General features: G+C 41.4%; 1 protein-coding gene across 1 annotated transcript in view; it reads right to left on the reverse strand.

The window, feature by feature from the left end:
• Window positions 1-1,004: 1,004 nt before the first annotated feature.
• LOC137265328 (peroxidase-like) overlaps window positions 1,005-25,369 on the reverse strand; it is a 28,949-nt gene continuing 4,584 nt past the window's right edge. Inside the window, exons 5-13 of the mRNA XM_067800697.1 lie at window positions 25,038-25,089; window positions 24,123-24,241; window positions 23,700-23,804; window positions 21,908-22,009; window positions 21,380-21,540; window positions 20,399-20,904; window positions 6,777-6,949; window positions 6,043-6,160; window positions 1,005-1,105 (exon numbers count right to left, since the gene is read on the reverse strand). Of these exons, the coding sequence (XP_067656798.1) occupies window positions 1,042-1,105; window positions 6,043-6,160; window positions 6,777-6,949; window positions 20,399-20,904; window positions 21,380-21,540; window positions 21,908-22,009; window positions 23,700-23,804; window positions 24,123-24,241; window positions 25,038-25,089 (1,400 nt within the window). The 3' untranslated portion in view covers window positions 1,005-1,041. The remainder of the gene's footprint in view (window positions 1,106-6,042; window positions 6,161-6,776; window positions 6,950-20,398; window positions 20,905-21,379; window positions 21,541-21,907; window positions 22,010-23,699; window positions 23,805-24,122; window positions 24,242-25,037; window positions 25,090-25,369) is intronic.

The raw sequence follows: 25,369 nt of genomic DNA on the forward strand, positions 1-25,369 counted from the left end.
AAATTACATAAACAGCACCAGTTGGATTTTACTTTAGCATAAGCTTCTGGTTATTGATAGTTTCTGAGCAGGTATTACTGTCTTCATATTTGGCATATCAAATCCTCCATCTTGTTTGTCACAGTTAAGCTGACTTCTGTTATTTTATCAGGTTTATTATCCCAGATACATATAAGCATTTCTGTTGTTAGTTTCATTATGTTTATGTAGCAATTTTCCATCATGCAACAGTTCGTGAAAAGTAACCTTTTGCTGAAGACACATATGTGACCACTTGGGTAGGAAATCCATCTATAGCATCATGTACCTGTACCATGATTTAAATGTTCTGCTTATGTGCCGGTTGATTACTTGATGTTGCAAGAACATGTTCGGGCCGGACCAGCAGTGGTATGTTATTTTTTTAAGTCTTTTTAAATGAAACTATATTTAAAAGTTGATGCAAACAATATGTATTGTTTTGTGCCGTTCACGTTCAATACATAATGTCTTTTACTTCCGTAATCATCACATGACAATCAGACATACGGCGAATTTAGCTGACGAATATAATCACTTTTTTGGTCAATTGGCATGTAAAAAGTAGTCGTTCAGTACATGCACAGTAAAGATTCTGACAGCTTGTGTTATGGACCTGGTCGCTACATGTCGGCTTGATGCAGCTGACGACAGGCTTTCACACTCGTCTGACGTGCCACGGTGAAGCAGAGTCAGTCACACTCGTGCATTGTTTAGTCCGGCCACGCACCCGGTTCAGGTAGCAAACGTTCACTTTGTAATATCTGCTGTCTCCATATTTACGGCTGTCGTTCATATAAAACACGACCGCGTGGTTCATTACCTCCCTTGGTACATCACAAATGTACAGTGAAACACTACTACAGTCACCCTATACATTGTAACTGCTAATCGCTATAGACTTCGTACATAACATGCATTCCTTTACTTTGTTGATCATTAACAACTGTCACAAAGTGGCTTCGAAAAATGCAGATAGACAAGGATTGTGTTGTACGTCACTCTTATTTTATTTCCTTGGAATTAGGACTTCCAGAACCTCCTGATGTTCACTTTCTTCACCTGGTCACATGACCGGATCGTGTTCCTGTCAAATATAACAGGCGTGTATAAAGAGTGTGTATTCACCCCGAACAATTTGATTTATTATTAAGATGCTAGTATCATGAACCACGTTGATTGTAACAGGTAAATGTGGGACTGACAGTGTATACGACATAAACATCAAACGAGCCTGATGAAAGCCCACTGACGTTCTCTGAACCTTAGTTAGGGTGATTCACCACATGTCCTTCGCTACGATAATTGCAGAATATTTGGCAAGCACCTTTCTAAACGTCCATCATGACGTATGCCTTGATCAACGAGCTGATCCACAGTCAGTCCTCTTTGTTTGGTACAGTGGAATACATGAAAGTTTTTAATTCAACATTCATAGACGAAATGTATTTCACCTCGCTTGACCTATGTCTAATGGAACAATCACAGGTGCTTCACGCTTGCTTTAGGCAGCTCGAAGCCAGGAGATTCGCTGTTGTGAATGAACTGTTTAAAAAAGATATAAGACTATTTTTTTCAGAAAAAGAGGTTTAGAGTTATTTCCCTTTGCAAAACATGTTTGAACATCAGAAATTCTTCATAGTCTTCAAACTGGCTTTATCCCAGTTAATCACAATCATGTAAGTAATTATTCTTCCCACCTCTCAGTGTAATGCTATTTGCTGTCATTTAAAGCCTAAATCATGTCATGAATTTCTATAATCTTGTCCAAAACCCACATTTTACACTACTGGAGTGCTAGTCATTCTAATGTTTCTTACTTAATTTACCCTCTCCGGAGGTTCTGTGGAATGACCAAAACTGAATAAAAATCAGAGAACACCACAGCTGCCATCTGTTGTTCTGTAGAATCTGATACAACTAACACAGGAATCTTTAACTTATGGAACTCTCTCGTCCATGATAGTCAAAGAGCTTCCAGATATTAAACTAGATATCCAGAACGAACACGTATTCCCTGGAGCGGAATGTTCTTGTGTGCACTAAGTGAAAACTTTCCACATGTCCTATTCTACGAGGGGATGTCAATAAGTTTTGAGCCTTCAGCATTTTTCATACCTTGAGCATTTTTCACAGCCTATGGTGCGCCATTGAACCTTGGGGTGTAGCTGATAAGATATATAAGTTTTGGTATCCTACTCTCAGAAGTTATTGAACAGCTCACATTGACAGAAAGAGAGCCCCCAGTTTGTGGGAAGCCTTCCCCCTCATCTGCTACCATCAAACGATGGGTCAATGAATTTAAGCATGGTAGAGAGAGTCTTGAAGATGACGCCCGTCCAGGTCGCCCAACAACAAGCACTAGTCAGGAAAACATTGACAGAGTGCATAGACTTGTGCTGGAAAATCGTCGAATCCCACTCCAAGAGTTAGAGGAGACCACAGGCATTTCACACGGATCCATCGAGACAATTCTTCATGAACATCTCGTCATGTCTAAGGTGTGCGCAAGGTGGGTGCCAAGAATGCTTACAGATGAACAAGGGTCACCATAAGCAACTCCATGCTAACCAGATACAACATGAATCCAGAAGATTTTCACTTTAAGCTAGTAACCTGTGATGAAACCTGGATCCACCACTATGATCCTGAGAGCAAAGAAGAATCCATGGAATGGAAACATGTCACTTCTCCCAGGACCAAAAAGTTCAAAGCCTCCAGATCAATGCAGAGGGTGATGGCGACAGTCCCCTGGGACACCAAAGGCGTCATCCACATAGATTACTTACCAAAAGGCAGAACAATGAATGGGGAATATTACGCTAACTTCTTGAGGCACGTGCGACAGTCAATCAAGGAGAAGCGCCGGGGCAAGATCAGACTTGGTATTCTTCTACATCAAGACAATGCTCCAGTACACACCTCTCGCGTTGCAGCCACTGCTGTCCAGGAATGCGGGTACGAAATCTTCCCGCTTCCCTTCTACTCTCCAGAACTGGCAGCAAGTGATTACCATCTGTTCCCAAATCCCAAGAAACACTTGCGTGGTCGTAGATTTCAGGATGATAATGAGCTTTATTGCTGCTACTGAGGCTTGGTTTGTGGACCGAAATGGCGCCTTCAACAGAGATGGCATCAGCGACTGGCAGAAAAGATGGAACAAGTGTCTTGACTCACAAGGGGGCTATGTTGAAAAATAAATGTGGTTCATGCCAATATTTTGCGTTTTTCTATGCAAGGCTCAAAACTTATTGACATCCCCTCGTATATATCGTGTTTTGTGGCCTTTTAAGAATGAAAACTGAGAAAAGCCTTGATCTTGTCAACTCCAGAAATAGACTCCTTTAAGGAAGACAGCCTACAGATTAGTAATGATCATATCGTATCTGTATTACGTCATATAGTAAGATTTGTCTTCACAAGCACTGTGGTACTATTATATGACTTGCTTAAAACTATGTTTTAAGTCATTATTAAAGTATTTGGATAACTATGATCTCAGCGCGACGGCTGTTCTCTGCACTGTGAGGCTGAGTAGTCTCATGGTAACACAAGCATTGACTTACCTTTGTTTGGCATCAGCACGGCGGCTGCTCTGTAGACCGCGATATAGCCTCATGGTAATACAAGCATTGACTTATCTTTGTGTGGCATCAGCACGGCGGCTGCCCTGTAGCCCGCGATATAGCCTCATGGTAACACAAGCATTGACTTACCTTTATTTGGCATCAGCACGACGGCTGCCCTGTAGACCGCGATATAGCCTCATGGTAATACAAGCATTGACTTATCTTTGTGTGGCATTAACACGGCGGCTGCCCTGTAGACCGCGATATAGCCTCATGGTAATACAAGCATTGACTTACCTTTCTTTTGCATCAGCACGACGGCTGCCCTGTAGACCGCGATATAGCCTCATGGTAATACAAGCATTGACTTATCTTTGTGTGGCATCAGCACGTCGACTGCTCTGTAGACCGCGATATAGCCTCATGGTAATACAAGCATTGACTTATCTTTGTGTGGCATCAGCACGGCGGCTGCCCTGTAGACCGCGATATAGCCTCATGGTAATACAAGCATTGACTTACCTTTCTTTGGTATCAGCATGACGGCTGCCCTGTAGACCGCGATATAGCCTCATGGTAACACAAGCATTGACTTACCTTTGTTTGGCATCAGCACGGCGGCTGCCCTGTAGACCGCGATATAGCCTCATGGTAATACAAGCATTGACTTATCTTTGTGTGGCATCAGCACGGCGGCTGCCCTGTAGACCGCGATATAGCCTCATGGTAATACAAGCATTGACTTACCTTTGTGTGGCATCAGCACGGCGGCTGCCCTGTAGACCGCGATATAGCCTCATGGTAATACAAGCATTGACTTATCTTTGTGTGGCATCAGCACGGCGGCTGCCCTGTAGACTGCGATATAGCCTCATGGTAATACAAACATTGACTTATCTTTGTTTTGCATCAGCACGGCGGCTGCTCTGTAAATCGCGATATAGCCTCATGGTAATACAAGCATTGACTTACCTTTCTTTGGCATCAGCACGACGGCTGCCCTGTAGACCGCGATATAGCCTCATGGTAATACAAGCATTGACTTACCTTTGTTTGGCATCAGCATGGCGGCTGCCCTGTAGACCGCGATATAGCCTCATGGTAATACAAGCATTGACTTATCTTTGTGTGGCATCAGCACGGCGGCTGCTCTGTAGACCGCGATATAGCCTCATGGTAATACAAGCATTGACTTACCTTTGTTTGACATCAGCACGGCGGCTGCCCTGTAGACCGCGATATAGCCTCATGGTAATACAAGCATTGACTTATCTTTGTGTGGCATCAGCACGGCGGCTGCCCTGTAGACCGCGATATAGCCTCATGGTAATACAAGCATTGACTTATCTTTGTGTGGCATCAGCACGGCGGCTGCCCTGTAGACCGCGATATAGCCTCATGGTAATACAAACATTGACTTATCTTTGTGTGGCATCAGCACGGCGGCTGCTCTGTAGACCGCGATATAGCCTCATGGTAATACAAGCATTGACTTATCTTTGTGTGGCATCAGCACGGCGGCTGCCCTGTAGACCACGATATAGCCTCATGGTAATACAAGCATTGACTTATCTTTGTTTGGCATCAGCACGTCGGCTGCTCTGTAGACCGCGATATAGCCTCATGGTAATGCAAGCGTTGACTTACCTTTGTTTGGCATCAGCATGGCAGCTGCTCTGTAGACCGCGATATAGCCTCATGGTAATACAAGCATTGACTTATCTTTGTGTGGCATCAGCACGGCGGCTGCCCTGTAGACCGCGATATAGCCTCATGGTAATACAAGCATTGACTTATCTTTGTTTGGCATCAGCACGGCGGCTGCCCTGTAGACCGCGATATAGCCTCATGGTAATACAAGCATTGACTTATCTTTGTGTGGCATCAGCACGACGGCTGCCCTGTAGACCGCGATATAGCCTCATGGTAATACAAGCATTGACTTATCTTTGTGTGGCATCAGCACGACGGCTGCCCTGTAGACCGCGATATAGCTTCATGGGTAATAGCACAAGCATTATCTTACCTCACACATGAATGTCGCTTTCCGATTGGCTAAGCGCTATTTTCAATGTACCCTGCTTACAGGCGATGTATTATTTTCAATGTACACCGCGGGGAATTCCGAACTCTTCTGGTGCTTCATGGTAGAATTTCTTTGCCTCGAATGACATTGAATCACGCATCAAGCACGGAAGTTACCGATGTTTTGCGATTGAAAATCGGTGGAAGGGAGATAACTCTAAATGTGTTTACCTTGTGTCGTCTGCAAAATGCCGATTCGTCTAGCATTCAACAGAAGTGCCTCAAGCAGTTCAAAATTAAAAATCACATGTTCGGTAAGATAAATACGCTGTTCACTGGTCCCTTGGGGTCCATGGGCACATAAACACATAAACACACCTCGAGGGTACTTGGCCCCCTCGTGACAAGTGAACAACTTATATTGACTTACCCTTCTGTGGCATTGGTTAGTGGAAGGCTGAACGCTCTGGGTTGGATGGTCTGGAAGCTGTCGGCATTGTCACAGATGATTCTGGACAGCGAGGCCTTCTTCAGTTGATCGATTTGAGCTGAAAGAGAATCATCGGATATCACTGCGAGGGACGTCAGAGCTATTCTTCGCATCTTGTTCACTTACTGGGCCCAAAAATAATAGTAGTGTTTGGACTGATGCCAAACTCCGTTACTCCTTATTATGACCCAATATCCGTACTTTAAACAGTTCAAACTTAACACAGAGGTGTTCTATAAGATAAATTCGTTGTTTACTGGTCCACCGGGGACCATGGGTTCGTGTGCCCTCAACCTCTATATAGAGCAAAGATAGAGGGTACATCAACCCATATCCCCCTCGTGACCAAGGTATTTAGCAATTATATATATGCTATCATTTCATGTACGTTTCTTTCCTGTTCTGTTGATATACAATGCACTAGACAAACGATTACATACAAGGATCATGCAGACGCTGTGTAAACCGGCTTTCTATGGTTATTAATAATCAGAGTACTGTAGAAGCCGGATGATTACAGGTGTCATGCATTAGCTACGTGAAGCGGCCTTCTATTGTTGAGTATTTTTTCTTGAAAATAGATTCCTGACACCTGCCAGACTGAAGATACCTTTCCTAAATATTTAAATGCGTAAGCTAACAGTTGTGTGAAAATCTACCCAAATTTCGCTTACAGGCTGTGAATCCTGTGACGCTGTCCGTCGACTCGAACCAGAATCTGTCGCCATCCCTGAGTTTCCTGAATTGTTCACCAATCAAACACATGTATGTCTTTCCCACAGCCGCTGGTAGGTTAGGAACTTCGGAAATGCCCCCACTGTATAGGTCAATGTCATCAACGCTCTCACTGGTAACAGAATGATAGAATATGTTTGTACAACAACTAACACTAGATACTAGTCCTACACTTAATACTAGACCTACATAGTCTAGATCCTAAAACTCCACCTACTTCGTCTAAATCCTAGCACTACACCTACATCGTCTAGATCCTAAAACTCCACCTACTTCGTCTAAATCCTAGCACTACACCTACATCGTCTAGATCCTAAAACTCCACCTACTTCGTCTAAATCCTAGCACTACACCTACATCGTCTAGATCCTAACACTACACCTACTTCGTCTAAATCCTAGCACTACACCTACATCTTCTAGATCCTAACACTACACCTGCATCTTCTAAATCCTAGCACTACACCTACATCGTCTAGATCCTAACACTACACCTACATCTTCTAGATCCTAAAACTCCACCTACTTCGTCTAAATCCTAGCACTACACCTACATCGTTTTTATCCTAGTACTATACCTCCATTATCTAGATCATCCTAGCACAACACCTACAGCGTCTAACTCCTAACACTACAACTACATCTTCTAGATCGCAACACTACACCTACATCTTCTAGATCCTAGCACTACACCTACATCGTCTAGATCCTACTACTACACCTACATCGTCTAGATCCTAACACTACACCTACATAGTCTAGATCCTAAAACTCCACCTACTTCGTCTAAATCCTAGCACTACACCTACATCGTCTAGATCCTAGCACTATCCTTACATCGTTTTTATCCTAGTACTATACCTGCATTATCTAGATCATCCTAGCACAACACCTACAGCGTCTAACTCCTAACACTACACCTACATCTTCTAGATCGCAACACTACACCTACATCTTCTAGATCCTAGCACTACACCTACATCGTCTAGATCCTACTACTACACCTACATCGTCTAGATCCTAACACTACACCTACATTGTCTAGATCCTAAAACTCCACCTACTTCGTCTAAATCCTAGCACTACACCTACATCGTCTAGATCCTAGCACTATCCTTACATCGTTTTTATCCTAGTACTATACCTGCATTATCTAGATCATCCTAGCACAACACCTACATCGTCTAGATCCTAGCACTATAACTATATCGTTATGATCCTAGCACTACACCTACATCGTCTAAATCCTAGCACTACACCTACATCTTCTAGATCCTAACACTATACCTACATCGTCTAGATCCTAACACTACACCTATATCGTCTAGATCCTAACACTACACCTACATCGTCTAGATCCTAACACTATACCTACATCGTCTAGATCCTAGCACAATACCTACATCGTCTAGATCCTAACACTATGCCTACATCGTCTAGATCATAACACTACACCTACATCTTCTACATCCTAGCACTATACCTACATCTTCTAGATCCTAACACTATAGATACATCGTCTAGATCCTAACACTATACCTACATGGTCTAGATCCTAACACTATGCCTACATCGTCTAGATCCTAACACTACACCTACATCTTCTACATCCTAGCACAATACCTACATCGTCTAGATCCTAACACTATAGATACATCGTCTAGATCCTAACACTATACCTACATCGTCTAGATCCTAACACTACACCTACATCGTCTAGATCTTACTACTACACCTACATCTTCTAGATCCTAACACTATACCTACATCTTCTAGATCCTAACACTACACCTACATCGTCTAGATCCTAGCACTATACCTACATCGTCTAGATCCTAGCACTACACCTACATCTTCCACATCCTAGCACTATACCTACATCGTCTAGATCCTAACACTATAGATACATCGTCTAGATCCTAGCACTACACCTACATCGTCTAGATCCTACTACTACACCTACATCGTCTAGATCCTAGCACTATACCTACATCGTCTAGATCCTAACACTATAGATACATCGTCTAGATCCTAGCACTACACCTACATCGTCTAGATCCTAAAACTCCACCTACTTCGTCTAAATCCTAGCACTACACCTACATCGTCTAGATCCTAACACTACACCTACTTCGTCTAAATCCTAGCACTACACCTACATCTTCTAGATCCTAACACTACACCTGCATCTTCTAAATCCTAGCACTACACCTACATCGTCTAGATCCTAACACTACACCTACATCTTCTAGATCCTAAAACTCCACCTACTTCGTCTAAATCCTAGCACTACACCTACATCGTTTTTATCCTAGTACTATACCTCCATTATCTAGATCATCCTAGCACAACACCTACAGCGTCTAACTCCTAACACTACAACTACATCTTCTAGATCGCAACACTACACCTACATCTTCTAGATCCTAGCACTACACCTACATCGTCTAGATCCTACTACTACACCTACATCGTCTAGATCCTAACACTACACCTACATAGTCTAGATCCTAAAACTCCACCTACTTCGTCTAAATCCTAGCACTACACCTACATCGTCTAGATCCTAGCACTATCCTTACATCGTTTTTATCCTAGTACTATACCTGCATTATCTAGATCATCCTAGCACAACACCTACAGCGTCTAACTCCTAACACTACACCTACATCTTCTAGATCGCAACACTACACCTACATCTTCTAGATCCTAGCACTACACCTACATCGTCTAGATCCTACTACTACACCTACATCGTCTAGATCCTAACACTACACCTACATTGTCTAGATCCTAAAACTCCACCTACTTCGTCTAAATCCTAGCACTACACCTACATCGTCTAGATCCTAGCACTATCCTTACATCGTTTTTATCCTAGTACTATACCTGCATTATCTAGATCATCCTAGCACAACACCTACATCGTCTAGATCCTAGCACTATAACTATATCGTTATGATCCTAGCACTACACCTACATCGTCTAAATCCTAGCACTACACCTACATCTTCTAGATCCTAACACTATACCTACATCGTCTAGATCCTAACACTACACCTATATCGTCTAGATCCTAACACTACACCTACATCGTCTAGATCCTAACACTATACCTACATCGTCTAGATCCTAGCACAATACCTACATCGTCTAGATCCTAACACTATGCCTACATCGTCTAGATCCTAACACTACACCTACATCTTCTACATCCTAGCACTATACCTACATCTTCTAGATCCTAACACTATAGATACATCGTCTAGATCCTAACACTATACCTACATGGTCTAGATCCTAACACTATGCCTACATCGTCTAGATCCTAACACTACACCTACATCTTCTACATCCTAGCACAATACCTACATCGTCTAGATCCTAACACTATAGATACATCGTCTAGATCCTAACACTATACCTACATCGTCTAGATCCTAACACTACACCTACATCGTCTAGATCTTACTACTACACCTACATCTTCTAGATCCTAACACTATACCTACATCTTCTAGATCCTAACACTACACCTACATCGTCTAGATCCTAGCACTATACCTACATCGTCTAGATCCTAGCACTACACCTACATCTTCTACATCCTAGCACTATACCTACATCGTCTAGATCCTAACACTATAGATACATCGTCTAGATCCTAGCACTACACCTACATCGTCTAGATCCTACTACTACACCTACATCGTCTAGATCCTAGCACTATACCTACATCGTCTAGATCCTAACACTATAGATACATCGTCTAGATCCTAGCACTACACCTACATCGTCTAGATCCTACTACTACACATACATCGTCTAATCCTAGCACTACACCTACATCGTCTAGATCCTACTACTACACCTACATCGTCTAGATCCTAGCACTATACCTACATCGTCTAGATCCTAACACTATAGATACATCGTCTAGATCCTAGCACTACACCTACATCGTCTAGATCCTACTACTACACCTACATCGTCTAGATCCTAGCACTATACCTACATCGTCTAGATCCTAGCACTACGCCTACATTGTCTAGATCCTAACACTACACCTACATCGTCTAGATCCTAGCACAATACCTACATCGTCTAGATCCTAACACTATAGCTACATCGTCTAGATCCTAACACTATACCTACATCGTCTAGATCCTAACACTACACCTATATCGTCTAGATCCTACTACTACACCTACATCGTCTAGATCCTAACACTACACCTACATCGTCTAGATCCTAACACTATAGATACATCGTCTAGATCCTAGCACTACACCTACATCGTCTAGATCCTACTACTACACATACATCGTCTAATCCTAGCACTACACCTACATCGTCTAGATCCTACTACTACACCTACATCGTCTAGATCCTAGCACTATACCTACATCGTCTAGATCCTAGCACTACGCCTACATTGTCTAGATCCTAACACTACACCTACATCGTCTAGATCCTAGCACAATACCTACATCGTCTAGATCCTAACACTATAGATACATCGTCTAGATCCTAACACTATACCTACATCGTCTAGATCCTAACACTACACCTATATCGTCTAGATCCTACTACTACACCTACATCGTCTAGATCCTAACACTACACCTACATCGTCTAGATCCTAGCACAATACCTACATCGTCTAGATCCTAACACTATGCCTACATCGTCTAGATCCTAACACTACACCTACATCTTCTACATCCTAGCACTATACCTACATCGTCTAGATCCTAACACTATAGATACATCGTCTAGATCCTAACACTATACCTACATCGTCTAGATCCTAACACTACACCTACATCGTCTAGATCCTAGCACTACACCTACATCTTCTACATCCTAGCACAATACCTACATCGTCTAGATCCTAACACTATAGATACATCGTCTAGATCCTAACACTATACCTACATCGTCTAGATCCTAACACTACACCTACATCGTCTAGATCCTAACACTATACCTACATCGTCTAGATCCTAGCACAATACCTACATCGTCTAGATCCTAACACTATAGATACATCGTCTAGATCCTAGCACAATACCTACATCGTCTAGATCCTAGCACTACACCTACATCGTCTAGATCCTAACACTACACCTACATCTTCTACATCCTAGCACAATACCTACATCGTCTAGATCCTAACACTATAGATACATCGTCTAGATCCTAACACTATACCTACATCGTCTAGATCCTAACACTACACCTACATCGTCTAGATCCTAACACTATACCTACATCGTCTAGATCCTAGCACAATACCTACATCGTCTAGATCCTAACACTACCTACATCGTCTAGATCCTAACACTATAGATACATCGTCTAGATCCTAACACTATACCTACATCGTCTAGATCCTAACACTACACCTATATCGTCTGGATCCTACTACTACACCTACATCGTCTAGATCCTAGCACTACACCTACATCTTCTACATCCTAGCACTACACCTACATCGTTTTTATCCTAGTGCTATACCTGCATTATCTAGATCATCCTAGCACAACACCTACAGCGTCTAACTCCTAACAATACACCTACATCTTCTAGATCGCAACACTACACCTACATCTTCTAGATCCTAGCACTACACCTACATCGTCTAGATCCTACTACTACACCTACATCGTCTAGATCCTAACACTACACCTACATTGTCTAGATCCTAAAACTCCACCTACTTCGTCTAAATCCTAGCACTACACCTACATCGTCTAGATCCTAGCACTATCCTTACATCGTTTTTATCCTAGTACTATACCTGCATTATCTAGATCATCCTAGCACAACACCTACATCGTCTAGATCCTAGCACTATAACTATATCGTTATGATCCTAGCACTACACCTACATCGTCTAAATCCTAGCACTACACCTACATCTTCTAGATCCTAACACTATACCTACATCGTCTAGATCCTAACACTACACCTATATCGTCTAGATCCTAACACTACACCTACATTGTCTAGATCCTAACACTATACCTACATCGTCTAGATCCTAGCACAATACCTACATCGTCTAGATCCTAACACTATGCCTACATCGTCTAGATCCTAACACTACACCTACATCTTCTACATCCTAGCACAATACCTACATCGTCTAGATCCTAACACTATAGATACATCGTCTAGATCCTAACACTATACCTACATCGTCTAGATCCTAACACTACACCTACATCGTCTAGATCTTACTACTACACCTACATCTTCTAGATCCTAACACTATACCTACATCTTCTAGATCCTAACACTACACCTACATCGTCTAGATCCTAGCACTATACCTACATCGTCTAGATCCTAGCACTACACCTACATCTTCTACATCCTAGCACTATACCTACATCGTCTAGATCCTAACACTATAGATACATCGTCTACATCCTAGCACTACACCTACATCGTCTAGATCCTACTACTACACCTACATCGTCTAGATCCTAGCACTATACCTACATCGTCTAGATCCTAACACTATAGATACATCGTCTAGATCCTAGCACTACACCTACATCGTCTAGATCCTACTACTACACATACATCGTCTAATCCTAGCACTACACCTACATCGTCTAGATCCTACTACTACACCTACATCGTCTAGATCCTAGCACTATACCTACATCGTCTAGATCCTAACACTATAGATACATCGTCTAGATCCTAGTACTACACCTACATCGTCTAGATCCTACTACTACACCTACATCGTCTAGATCCTAGCACTATACCTACATCGTCTAGATCCTAGCACTACGCCTACATTGTCTAGATCCTAACACTACACCTACATCGTCTAGATCCTAGCACAATACCTACATCGTCTAGATCCTAACACTATAGCTACATCGTCTAGATCCTAACACTATACCTACATCGTCTAGATCCTAACACTACACCTATATCGTCTAGATCCTACTACTACACCTACATCGTCTAGATCCTAACACTACACCTACATCGTCTAGATCCTAACACTATAGATACATCGTCTAGATCCTAGCACTACACCTACATCGTCTAGATCCTACTACTACACATACATCGTCTAATCCTAGCACTACACCTACATCGTCTAGATCCTACTACTACACCTACATCGTCTAGATCCTAGCACTATACCTACATCGTCTAGATCCTAGCACTACGCCTACATTGTCTAGATCCTAACACTACACCTACATCGTCTAGATCCTAGCACAATACCTACATCGTCTAGATCCTAACACTATAGATACATCGTCTAGATCCTAACACTATACCTACATCGTCTAGATCCTAACACTACACCTATATCGTCTAGATCCTACTACTACACCTACATCGTCTAGATCCTAACACTACACCTACATCTTCTACATCCTAGCACTATACCTACATCGTCTAGATCCTAACACTATAGATACATCGTCTAGATCCTAACACTATACCTACATCGTCTAGATCCTAACACTACACCTACATCGTCTAGATCCTAGCACTACACCTACATCTTCTACATCCTAGCACAATACCTACATCGTCTAGATCCTAACACTATAGATACATCGTCTAGATCCTAACACTATACCTACATCGTCTAGATCCTAACACTACACCTACATCGTCTAGATCCTAACACTATACCTACATCGTCTAGATCCTAGCACAATACCTACATCGTCTAGATCCTAACACTATGCCTACATCGTCTAGATCCCAACACTACACCTACATCTTCTACATCCTAGCACTATACCTACATCGTCTAGATCCTAACACTATAGATACATCGTCTAGATCCTAACACTATACCTACATCGTCTAGATCCTAACACTACACCTACATCGTCTAGATCCTAGCACTACACCTACATCTTCTACATCCTAGCACAATACCTACATCGTCTAGATCCTAACACTATAGATACATCGTCTAGATCCTAACACTATACCTACATCGTCTAGATCCTAACACTACACCTACATCGTCTAGATCCTAACACTATACCTACATCGTCTAGATCCTAGCACAATACCTACATCGTCTAGATCCTAACACTATAGATACATCGTCCAGATCCTAGCACAATACCTACATCGTCTAGATCCTAACACTACACCTACATCGTCTAGATCCTAACACTACACCTACATCTTCTACATCCTAGCACAATACCTACATCGTCTAGATCCTAACACTATAGATACATCGTCTAGATCCTAACACTATACCTACATCGTCTAGATCCTAACACTACACCTACATCGTCTAGATCCTAACACTATACCTACATCGTCTAGATCCTAGCACAATACCTACATCGTCTAGATCCTAACACTATAGATACATCGTCTACATCCTAACACTATACCTACATCGTCTAGATCCTAGCACAATACCTACATCGTCTAGATCCTAGCACTATAGATACATCGTCTAGATCCTAACACTATACCTACATCGTCTAGATCCTAACACTACACCTATATCGTCTAGATCCTACTACTACACCTACATCGTCTAGATCCTAGCACTACACCTACATCTTCTACATCCTAGCACTACACCTACATCGTCTAGATCCTAACACTATAGATACATCGTCTAGATCCTAGCACTACACCTACATCGTCTAGATCCTACTACTACACCTACATCGTCTAGATCCTAGCACTATACCTACATCGTCTAGATCCTAACACTATAGATACATCGTCTAGATCCTAGCACTACACCTATATCGTCTAGATCCTACTACTACACATACATCGTCTAATCCTAGTACTACACCTACATCGTCTAGATCCTACTACTACACCTACATCGTCTAGATCCTAGCACTATACCTACATCGTCTAGATCCTAGCACTACGCCTACATTGTCTAGATCCTAACACTACACCTACATCGTCTAGATCCTAGCACAATACCTACATCGTCTAGATCCTAACACTATAGATACATCGTCTAGATCCTAACACTATACCTACATCGTCTAGATCCTATCACTACACCTATATCGTCTAGATCCTACTACTACACCTACATCGTCTAGATCCTAACACTACACCTACATCGTCTAGATCCTAGCACAATACCTACATCGTCTACATCCTAGCACTATGCCTACATCGTCTAGATCCTAACACTACACCTACATCTTCTACATCCTAGCACTATACCTACATCGTCTAGATCCTAACACTATAGATACATCGTCTAGATCCTAGCACAATACCTACATCGTCTAGATCCTAACACTACACCTACATCGTCTAGATCCTAACACTACACCTACATCTTCTACATCCTAGCACAATACCTACATCGTCTAGATCCTAACACTATAGATACATCGTCTAGATCCTAACACTATACCTACATCGTCTAGATCCTAACACTACACCTACATCGTCTAGATCCTAACACTATACCTACATAGTCTAGATCCTAGCACAATACCTACAGCGTCTAGATCCTAACACTATAGATACATCGTCTAGATCCTAGCACAATACCTACATCGTCTAGATCCTAACACTACACCTACATCGTCTAGATCCTAACACTACACCTACATCTTCTACATCCTAGCACAATACCTACATCGTCTAGATCCTAACACTATAGATACATCGTCTAGATCCTAACACTATACCTACATCGTCTAGATCCTAACACTACACCTACATCGTCTAGATCCTAACACTATACCTACATCGTCTAGATCCTAGCACAATACCTACATCGTCTAGATCCTAACACTATAGATACATCGTCTAGATCCTAACACTACACCTACATCGTCTAGATCCTAACACTATAGATACATCGTCTAGATCCTAACACTATACCTACATCGTCTAGATCCTAACACTACACCTATATCGTCTAGATCCTACTACTACACCTACATCGTATAGATCCTAACACTATACCTACATCGTCTAGATCCTAGCACAATACCTACATCGTCTAGATCCTAACACTATGCCTACATCGTCTAGATCGTATCACTACACCTACATCTTCTACATCCTAGCACTATACCTACATCGTCTAGATCCTAACACTATAGATACATCGTCTAGATCCTAGCACAATACCTACATCGTCTAGATCCTAACACTATGCCTACATCGTCTAGATCCTAACACTACACCTACATCTTCTAGATCCTAGCACTACACCTACATCGTCTAGATCCTACTACTACACCTACATAGTCTAGATCCTAACACTACACCTACATAGTCTAGATCCTAAAACTCCACCTACTTCGTCTAAATCCTAGCACTACACCTACATCGTCTAGATCCTAGCACTATCCTTACATCGTTTTTATCCTAGTACTATACCTGCATTATCTAGATCATCCTAGCACAACACCTACAGCGTCTAACTCCTAACACTACACCTACATCTTCTAGATCGTAACACTACACCTACATCTTCTAGATCCTAGCACTACACCTACATCGTCTAGATCCTACTACTACACCTACATCGTCTAGATCCTAACACTACACCTACATTGTCTAGATCCTAAAACTCCACCTACTTCGTCTAAATCCTAGCACTACACCTACATCGTCTAGATCCTAGCACTATCCTTACATCGTTTTTATCCTAGTACTATACCTGCATTATCTAGATCATCCTAGCACAACACCTACATCGTCTAGATCCTAGCACTATAACTATATCGTTATGATCCTAGCACTACACCTACATCGTCTAAATCCTAGCACTACACCTACATCTTCTAGATCCTAACACTATACCTACATCGTCTAGATCCTAACACTACACCTATATCATCTAGATCCTAACACTACACCTACATCGTCTAGATCCTAACACTATACCTACATCTTCTAGATCCTAGCACAATACCTACATCGTCTAGATCCTAACACTATGCCTACATCGTCTAGATCCTAACACTACACCTACATCTTCTACATCCTAGCACTATACCTACATCTTCTAGATCCTAACACTATAGATACATCGTCTAGATCCTAACACTATACCTACATGGTCTAGATCCTAACACTATAGATACATCGTCTAGATCCTAACACTATAGATACATCGTCTAGATCCTAACACTATACCTACATCGTCTAGATCCTAACACTACACCTACATCGTCTAGATCTTACTACTACACCTACATCTTCTAGATCCCAACACTATGCCTACATCGTCTAGATCCTAACACTACACCTACATCTTCTACATCCTATCACAATACCTACATCGTCTAGATCCTAACACTATAGATACATCGTCTAGATCCTAACACTATACCTACATCGTCTAGATCCTAACACTACACCTACATCGTCTAGATCTTACTACTACACCTACATCTTCTAGATCCTAACACTATACCTACATCTTCTAGATCCTAACACTACACCTACATCGTCTAGATCCTAGCACTATACCTACATCGTCTAGATCCTAGCACTACACCTACATCTTCTACATCCTGGCACTATACCTACATCGTCTAGATCCTAACACTATAGATACATCGTCTAGATCCTAGCACTACACCTACATCGCCTAGATCCTACTACTACACCTACATCGTCTAGATCCTAGCACTATACCTACATCGTCTAGATCCTAACACTATAGATACATCGTCTAGATCCTAGCACTACACCTACATCGTCTAGATCCTACTACTACACATACATCGTCTAATCCTAGCACTACACCTACATCGTCTAGATCCTACTACTACACCTACATCGTCTAGATGCTAGCACTATACCTACATCGTCTAGATCCTAGCACTACGCCTACATTGTCTAGATCCTAACACTACACCTACATCGTCTAGATCCTAGCACAATACCTACATCGTCTAGATCCTAACACTATAGATACATCGTCTAGATCCTAACACTATACCTACATCGTCTAGATCCTAACACTACACCTATATCGTCTAGATCCTACTACTACACCTACATCGTCTAGATCCTAACACTATACCTACATCGTCTAGATCCTAACACTATGCCTACATCGTCTAGATCCTAGCACTACACCTACATCTTCTACATCCTAGCACTATACCTACATCGTCTAGATCCTAACACTATAGATACATCGTCTAGATCCTAGCACAATACCTACATCGTCTAGATCCTAACACTACACCTACATCGTCTAGATCCTAACACTACACCTACATCTTCTACATCCTAGCACAATACCTACATCGTCTAGATCCTAACACTATAGATACATCGTCTAGATCCTAACACTACACCTATATCGTCTAGATCCTACTACTACACCTACATCGTATAGATCCTAACACTATACCTACATCGTCTAGATCCTAGCACAATACCTACATCGTCTAGATCCTAACACTATGCCTACATCGTCTAGATCGTAACACTACACCTACATCTTCTACATCCTAGCACTATACCTACATCGTCTAGATCCTAACACTATAGATACATCGTCTAGATCCTAGCACAATACCTACATCGTCTAGATCCTAACACTATGCCTACATCGTCTAGATCCTAACACTACGCCTACATCTTCTACATCCTAGCACAATACCTACATCGTCTAGATCCTAACACTATACCTACATCGTCTAGATCCTAACACTACACCTACATCGTCTAGATCTTACTACTACACCTACATCTTCTAGATCCTAACACTATACCTACATCTTCTAGATCCTAACACTATACCTACATCGTCTAGATCCTAGCACTATACCTACATCGTCTAGATCCTAGCACTACACCTACATCTTCTACATCCTAGCACTATACCTACATCGTCTAGATCCTAACACTATAGATACATCGTCTAGATCCTAGCACTACACCTACATCGTCTAGATCCTACTACTACACCTACATCGTCTAGATCCTAGCACTATACCTACATCGTCTAGATCCTAACACTATACATACATCGTCTAATCCTAGCACTACACCTACATCGTCTAGATCCTAGCACTACACCTACATCGTCTAGATCCTAGCACTATACCTACATCGTCTAGATCCTAGCACTACGCCTACATTGTCTAGATCCTAACACTACACCTACATCGTCTAGATCCTAGCACTATACCTACACCGTCTAGATCCTAACACTATACCTACATCGTCTAGATCCTACTACTACACCTACATCGTCTTATACCTATTACTCCACCTACATCGTCTAGATTTCAGCACTATACTTAATATTACACCTACATCGTCTAGATCCTAATAATACATATGTGTTTTTTAGATCCTAGTACTAAACCTTATGCAACATCTACTATATATCTTCTGGATATCAACAGCCAAACACCTACTGTATATCTTCTAGGTTATAGTACTAGACTCTAGTATTAAACTTGGTACACTCTTGCTCTTAACGCTAAACATTACACAGCACCTATTTTAACCTTGAGCATCCAAGTACTTGGTACTGCAGCTACATTATATCTTCTAGATGCTGGCATTATACCTACTATATATCTTTCAGATCCTGTGCTTGAATCCCTCCAAAATCCGTGCCGTTCGTGAAGGAATTGATCTTGGTTAAACCACAGTATTCTCTCCACTCGTTGTAAGATCGAAGACCATGTTCTCTTCCTCTCTGAATGTTTAGTGACACGATATCAAGCCCATCTTTAGCAGCGGGATCCTCCTCGAACATTCTATCTCTCATTCCATCCACGTACCATGCATCGGCCCGTTCACCTGGAGCTTCCAGAAGACTACCCACTACGTCATTGAGATTGTTGATGAGGAAGTTGGTTCTCTTGAACAGGTCGCCGGTATCTACGACTTTGGAACCTATGGTAAAGTTTTCTGGCACCATCGAGTGCCCAAATCTGAAAGCGGCCGTGGAGAAGACGTTGCTAAGAGACGGATCAAGGCTTTCGTTATAGTTGTAGTTGCCAAGATTAAGGTTGTACTTTGACATACCGTCCTTGCCAAGAATTTCAGGTAACCACTCGTCGTATGTGATCACCTATTGGACAAAGAAATATAAACATATATTTTCTGAATTATGATACTTTCAAACGTCGTAAATATTTCAATGCAGGACCGCTCTCACCAAATTTAATTCAAACATTTACTATGATGTATCGATAACAAGATGTGATAAATCATAACATGATATGATAACAGCCATCCGATTACATCATCGAAGGATCTCATTAGCGAGTGCCATACCTGTTATCGTACGGAAGGAAGGCTCCTCATCTTTGGTGATTTCAAGTTCAGCGTTGAGATACGTTTGTGCTATATTGATCAAATTCGGTTCTAACGACCTCATATTGATGATAAAGTGGCAGTACTTGCTGCGGACTGGTTATTGTACCCAAGTGTTGTTATTGTACTCAAGTGTTGTTATTGTACCCAAGTGCTGTTATATCCGTGGAATCGCATGAACGTAGATCAGCCTCTGAAGTACCTCCAGGATGTATGTAGTTTCTACTCACCTGTAGTTCAGCTATGACTATTTTCCTTGCCTCCTGGAAGAGAGTCTCGTCATTCCATAGTGGTTGGATGGTTTTCAACACTCCTGCTACACGATTGTGTTCTCTCAGAAAGAGGGTGTGGAGAAGAGACAGTCCGGGGACCACATTCACTCTGGAGTCACCTGGTGGTATATGTTGGTAAGACCCAATAAGCGGTGCAAGCCTACGGTCAGATAATCTCTCATTTAAGTGAATTTGCTTGGCCTCAACGACAGATGTTCATTTGGATATCATGAAGTCATAGCCGGTAAGGATTCGGGATTCATTTTGTGCGCTTTGAGTATGTCACAGACATAGATGTATGCGCTATATAAATAAACTTATTATTATTAGAATGATATTCCTATGATTATTGTAAGCAGTGAACTAATAGATCTGGTTCTCAGGGTCATTGACTGGTTATAACACCAAGGGCGTTTTTGTTGTGTGCTAAACAACCTGAAAGGAGAACAAGTAACTAATGAACTGGTTTTCTGAGTCTGCACGCACCTGCTTTAAAACAGAAGCTGTTTGAATCAGAAGTGTTCAGGAAACAGTCGGAGTCATCTCCCTTTGGTAGGAGATTCCCATCGCTTACTTTCATCAAGCCGGCTGAAAGACAAATAGTGAAAAATAATAATAATCAGTTTCAAAAAAATTACATAATCCCTGTTAGAAGTATAAACTGTTTTACGATTTCATTTTGATGCTGAATGTGTAAGAATCGCCGTCAAGTAGCAATTAAACCACGCTAGGAGATTATCATGTCCTAGCCCATCAGATATGCCTATCACAAACAAACAAACACACACAAACATCACATAAACAAACTCGAGAAAATGCATCAGATATCCTGTTATCAGTTGGAATTAGTCAGCTTTAAGGTATTCCAAAGGAGGCGGACACCGACCTTAGCCACTTTGGGGGATTCATGAAGTAACGTTTTGCAAGCCTTTTTCACATTGATTAAGAAATTACACATATCTTCAATTGTATTAAAGATATGTGTATCATGTGTAAATTTGACAATGATGCTTTAAAGATATCTGTAAATAACTAAAGATATCTTGAACGAATTTCATACATCCAAGATAGAATTGCTGATGTATGAAAATGTTATGGAGACGCCAATAACGTATTTCGTGATATCTCTAAATATGTTAAACATATCTTTAAAATAATTACAGTTATGATGTACATATTTGAATTAGAAATTAAATGAACATATTGAAATAATTGATTGATACTCACAATTGTATTAATTAGATAATAAATATCTTCAATTTTGATACTATTGATACCTAAACGTGTTTTAAAGATATCTTGAATTGAATAAGAAATGTCTTGACTGGTAACGATTTCAAGATATCTTAAAATGCTTCTGGCCACATATCCGTAAGTACTTCCGGTTCAGAAAATGGCGGGTGACCGTATACAGGCTCATACAGGTCCTGTATAATTTCTAAATTATCTCAAGGAAACGTGAGGGGTAATCGGCCAAGAAAACCTGAATGGGACTAGGTTGAGTTTTACGTCGTATCAGCATTACTTCAGCTGTTTAGCATCGTATCTGATTGGTATTTATACTTATACAGGCGGTCTTCTCGGCCGCGATGCTGGGTCATGTCTTCATTGTACAGGGCCGCATCTCTTCTGTTGGCATGTACGAGGTATACATGCATGGTTTTATGAACCGGAAGTATTTACGGATATATTGCCGGAAGTATTTGAAGTTGTCTTGAAATCGTTTATACAAAGATACCTTTAATTTATTTCAAAATATCTCATACTCAATTCAATATATCTTCAGATCAAGATATCTGTAAATCAATTAAGATATCAGCAATTCCTCAATACACATTCTCTATTTCAAATATGTTTAATTTTTTTAAAGATGTCCCTAATTCAGTTCAAGATATCAGCAATTCTTTATAAGATATCCTTAATACATGACTAAACATATCCTTTATTCAATTCGCGATATCATGAACTTTTTTGGTGAAATCCATAAATATCTCAATTCGAGATATCTTCAATTCAAAATATTTTCAGCTCAATTCAAGATATCTTTAAGACAATTGAAGACAATTGCTTAATAAGTGAAACGGCTTTCTGTGAAGTAGGACAGGCACCGACCTGAACTATGAAGGATTACACTCTCGGCGAGGGGTTCGAACCAGTGATTAGAGGAAGATTTGTTTGCAACAGAAATATATCAGGATGTCACAGTGATTGCTTGTGGCACATTGTTTGATATCCTCGGTGATGTTTGGTAAACTTGTGTTGCCTGACCCACACCTACCTCCTGATGTTTTATTTCGGAGATCATCTGTCTCAGTCGTGGAAATGCCGTAGATGTGGGAGCCATCGATGAAGGCAGACAATTCGTTATATTGTTGTCTTGGATCTGAATGACAACCGTATTACAGAAACGTGATTTTCATAATGCTTGTGTAGTTGAGAAGGAAGATTGACAACACTGAGCCAAATTCACACTGACAACTTCTTGAATGCTATCAGTACTCATAATAACATGCCACACTCATGCTTTTACATGCAAGGAATAACCTTACCAGCTTGTCTGTGATGTAAGAAACAATCTTGTGAGCTTGTTTATCAAACAAGGATTAGTCTCATCAGCTTCATTATCTCTCTATCATGTCAGGAATAGGTGCTCAAGGCGTTATCAGTTTATCAGTTATCAGTTTACAGGAGATACACTTACTTGAGGAGTTTGTTCCCGTCCCCGAGGCGGCCTGGGATCTCACTGAGTTCATGCACTTCCCTTCGGGAAAGAAAGGATCACCGGCCTCGATATGAATAGGGTTACACGGCGAGTCTTTGCTGGGAATTAGATACAACGTTTGCATATGTACAGTGAATCACAGACTACGTAAGTGATTTCGGGGGATGGGGTTGGGATGTGGGTGTGGGTGTGGGTGTGGGTGTGGGTGTGGGTGTGGGTGTGGGTGTGGGTGTGGGTGTGGGTGTGGGTGTGGGTGTGGGTGTGGGTGTGGGTGTGGGTGTGGGTGTAGGTGTGGGTGAAGTGATAATGACTGGCTGATACAATATGGCTTTTTATTAATTTCCTCATGGTCAGTCGCCTTGCGAATATCGTTCGAATGAGAGTCTGCTAGGTGCGCAACACCGTTTCACTGCTATGTATTTTACCTGTAGGATTGTAGCATGACCAGCAGTGACTCTATCAATTTTGCAGATATATCTATGCTTTTTCTTTCGTATATAAGGGACTTGATGGCATAAGAGGGTAGCTGCTTATTGCCTGTCTTCTGATATTATATCTCACGTCAACAGAAAACCAGCGCTGTCTGTGATGATTACACCATACCTAGAGGTGAAAATTACCGTTAATGTCTTTATTGCTAAGATCACTGATCTTGTATTATATTACCTCTGAAACTGAACTGCAACAAAAATTTCACTAGCACTTTTGTATTGATTTGTGATGACAGCATCATATAACTACCATTATGTTTAGGCACCCTAGACACCTTGCCGTACTCCACACACTGGCCTAACACATGTAGACAGCTGACGGCAACTTTCAGCTTGTTTGTTTTGATACGTAGTGGATAATCAGACACATGAGCAGGAAGACATCGTTCAAATCATGACTTACTTGCTTTGAACTGAGTCGGGCCATGTGCAGCAGTCAATGTCCTCGTCTCCATCTGCCACAAAGCACAGTCTTTATGCATGCTGTTTAGCATACGTGTTGTGAGACACAGTAAACGTTTACTTTCTTCAGTGACCGAGGGCTGTTACTGAAGTCATCGTTAAAAGTCCCCCTTTCCAATGCAACATGGTGATTGTGTGACATACACACAATTATTCAGGCATAGGTCCTTCATATTTGAATATCATAATTATTCAGACAATATGATGTGATCATCGATGTACCAACCTCCCATCACCGTAGCTCCTGTTATGTTAGACAATGTTATCTGGTCA

Source organism: Haliotis asinina, chromosome 15 (assembly GCF_037392515.1).
Source record: "Haliotis asinina isolate JCU_RB_2024 chromosome 15, JCU_Hal_asi_v2, whole genome shotgun sequence".
In the NCBI taxonomy this organism is placed as follows: Eukaryota; Metazoa; Mollusca; class Gastropoda; order Lepetellida; family Haliotidae; genus Haliotis; species Haliotis asinina.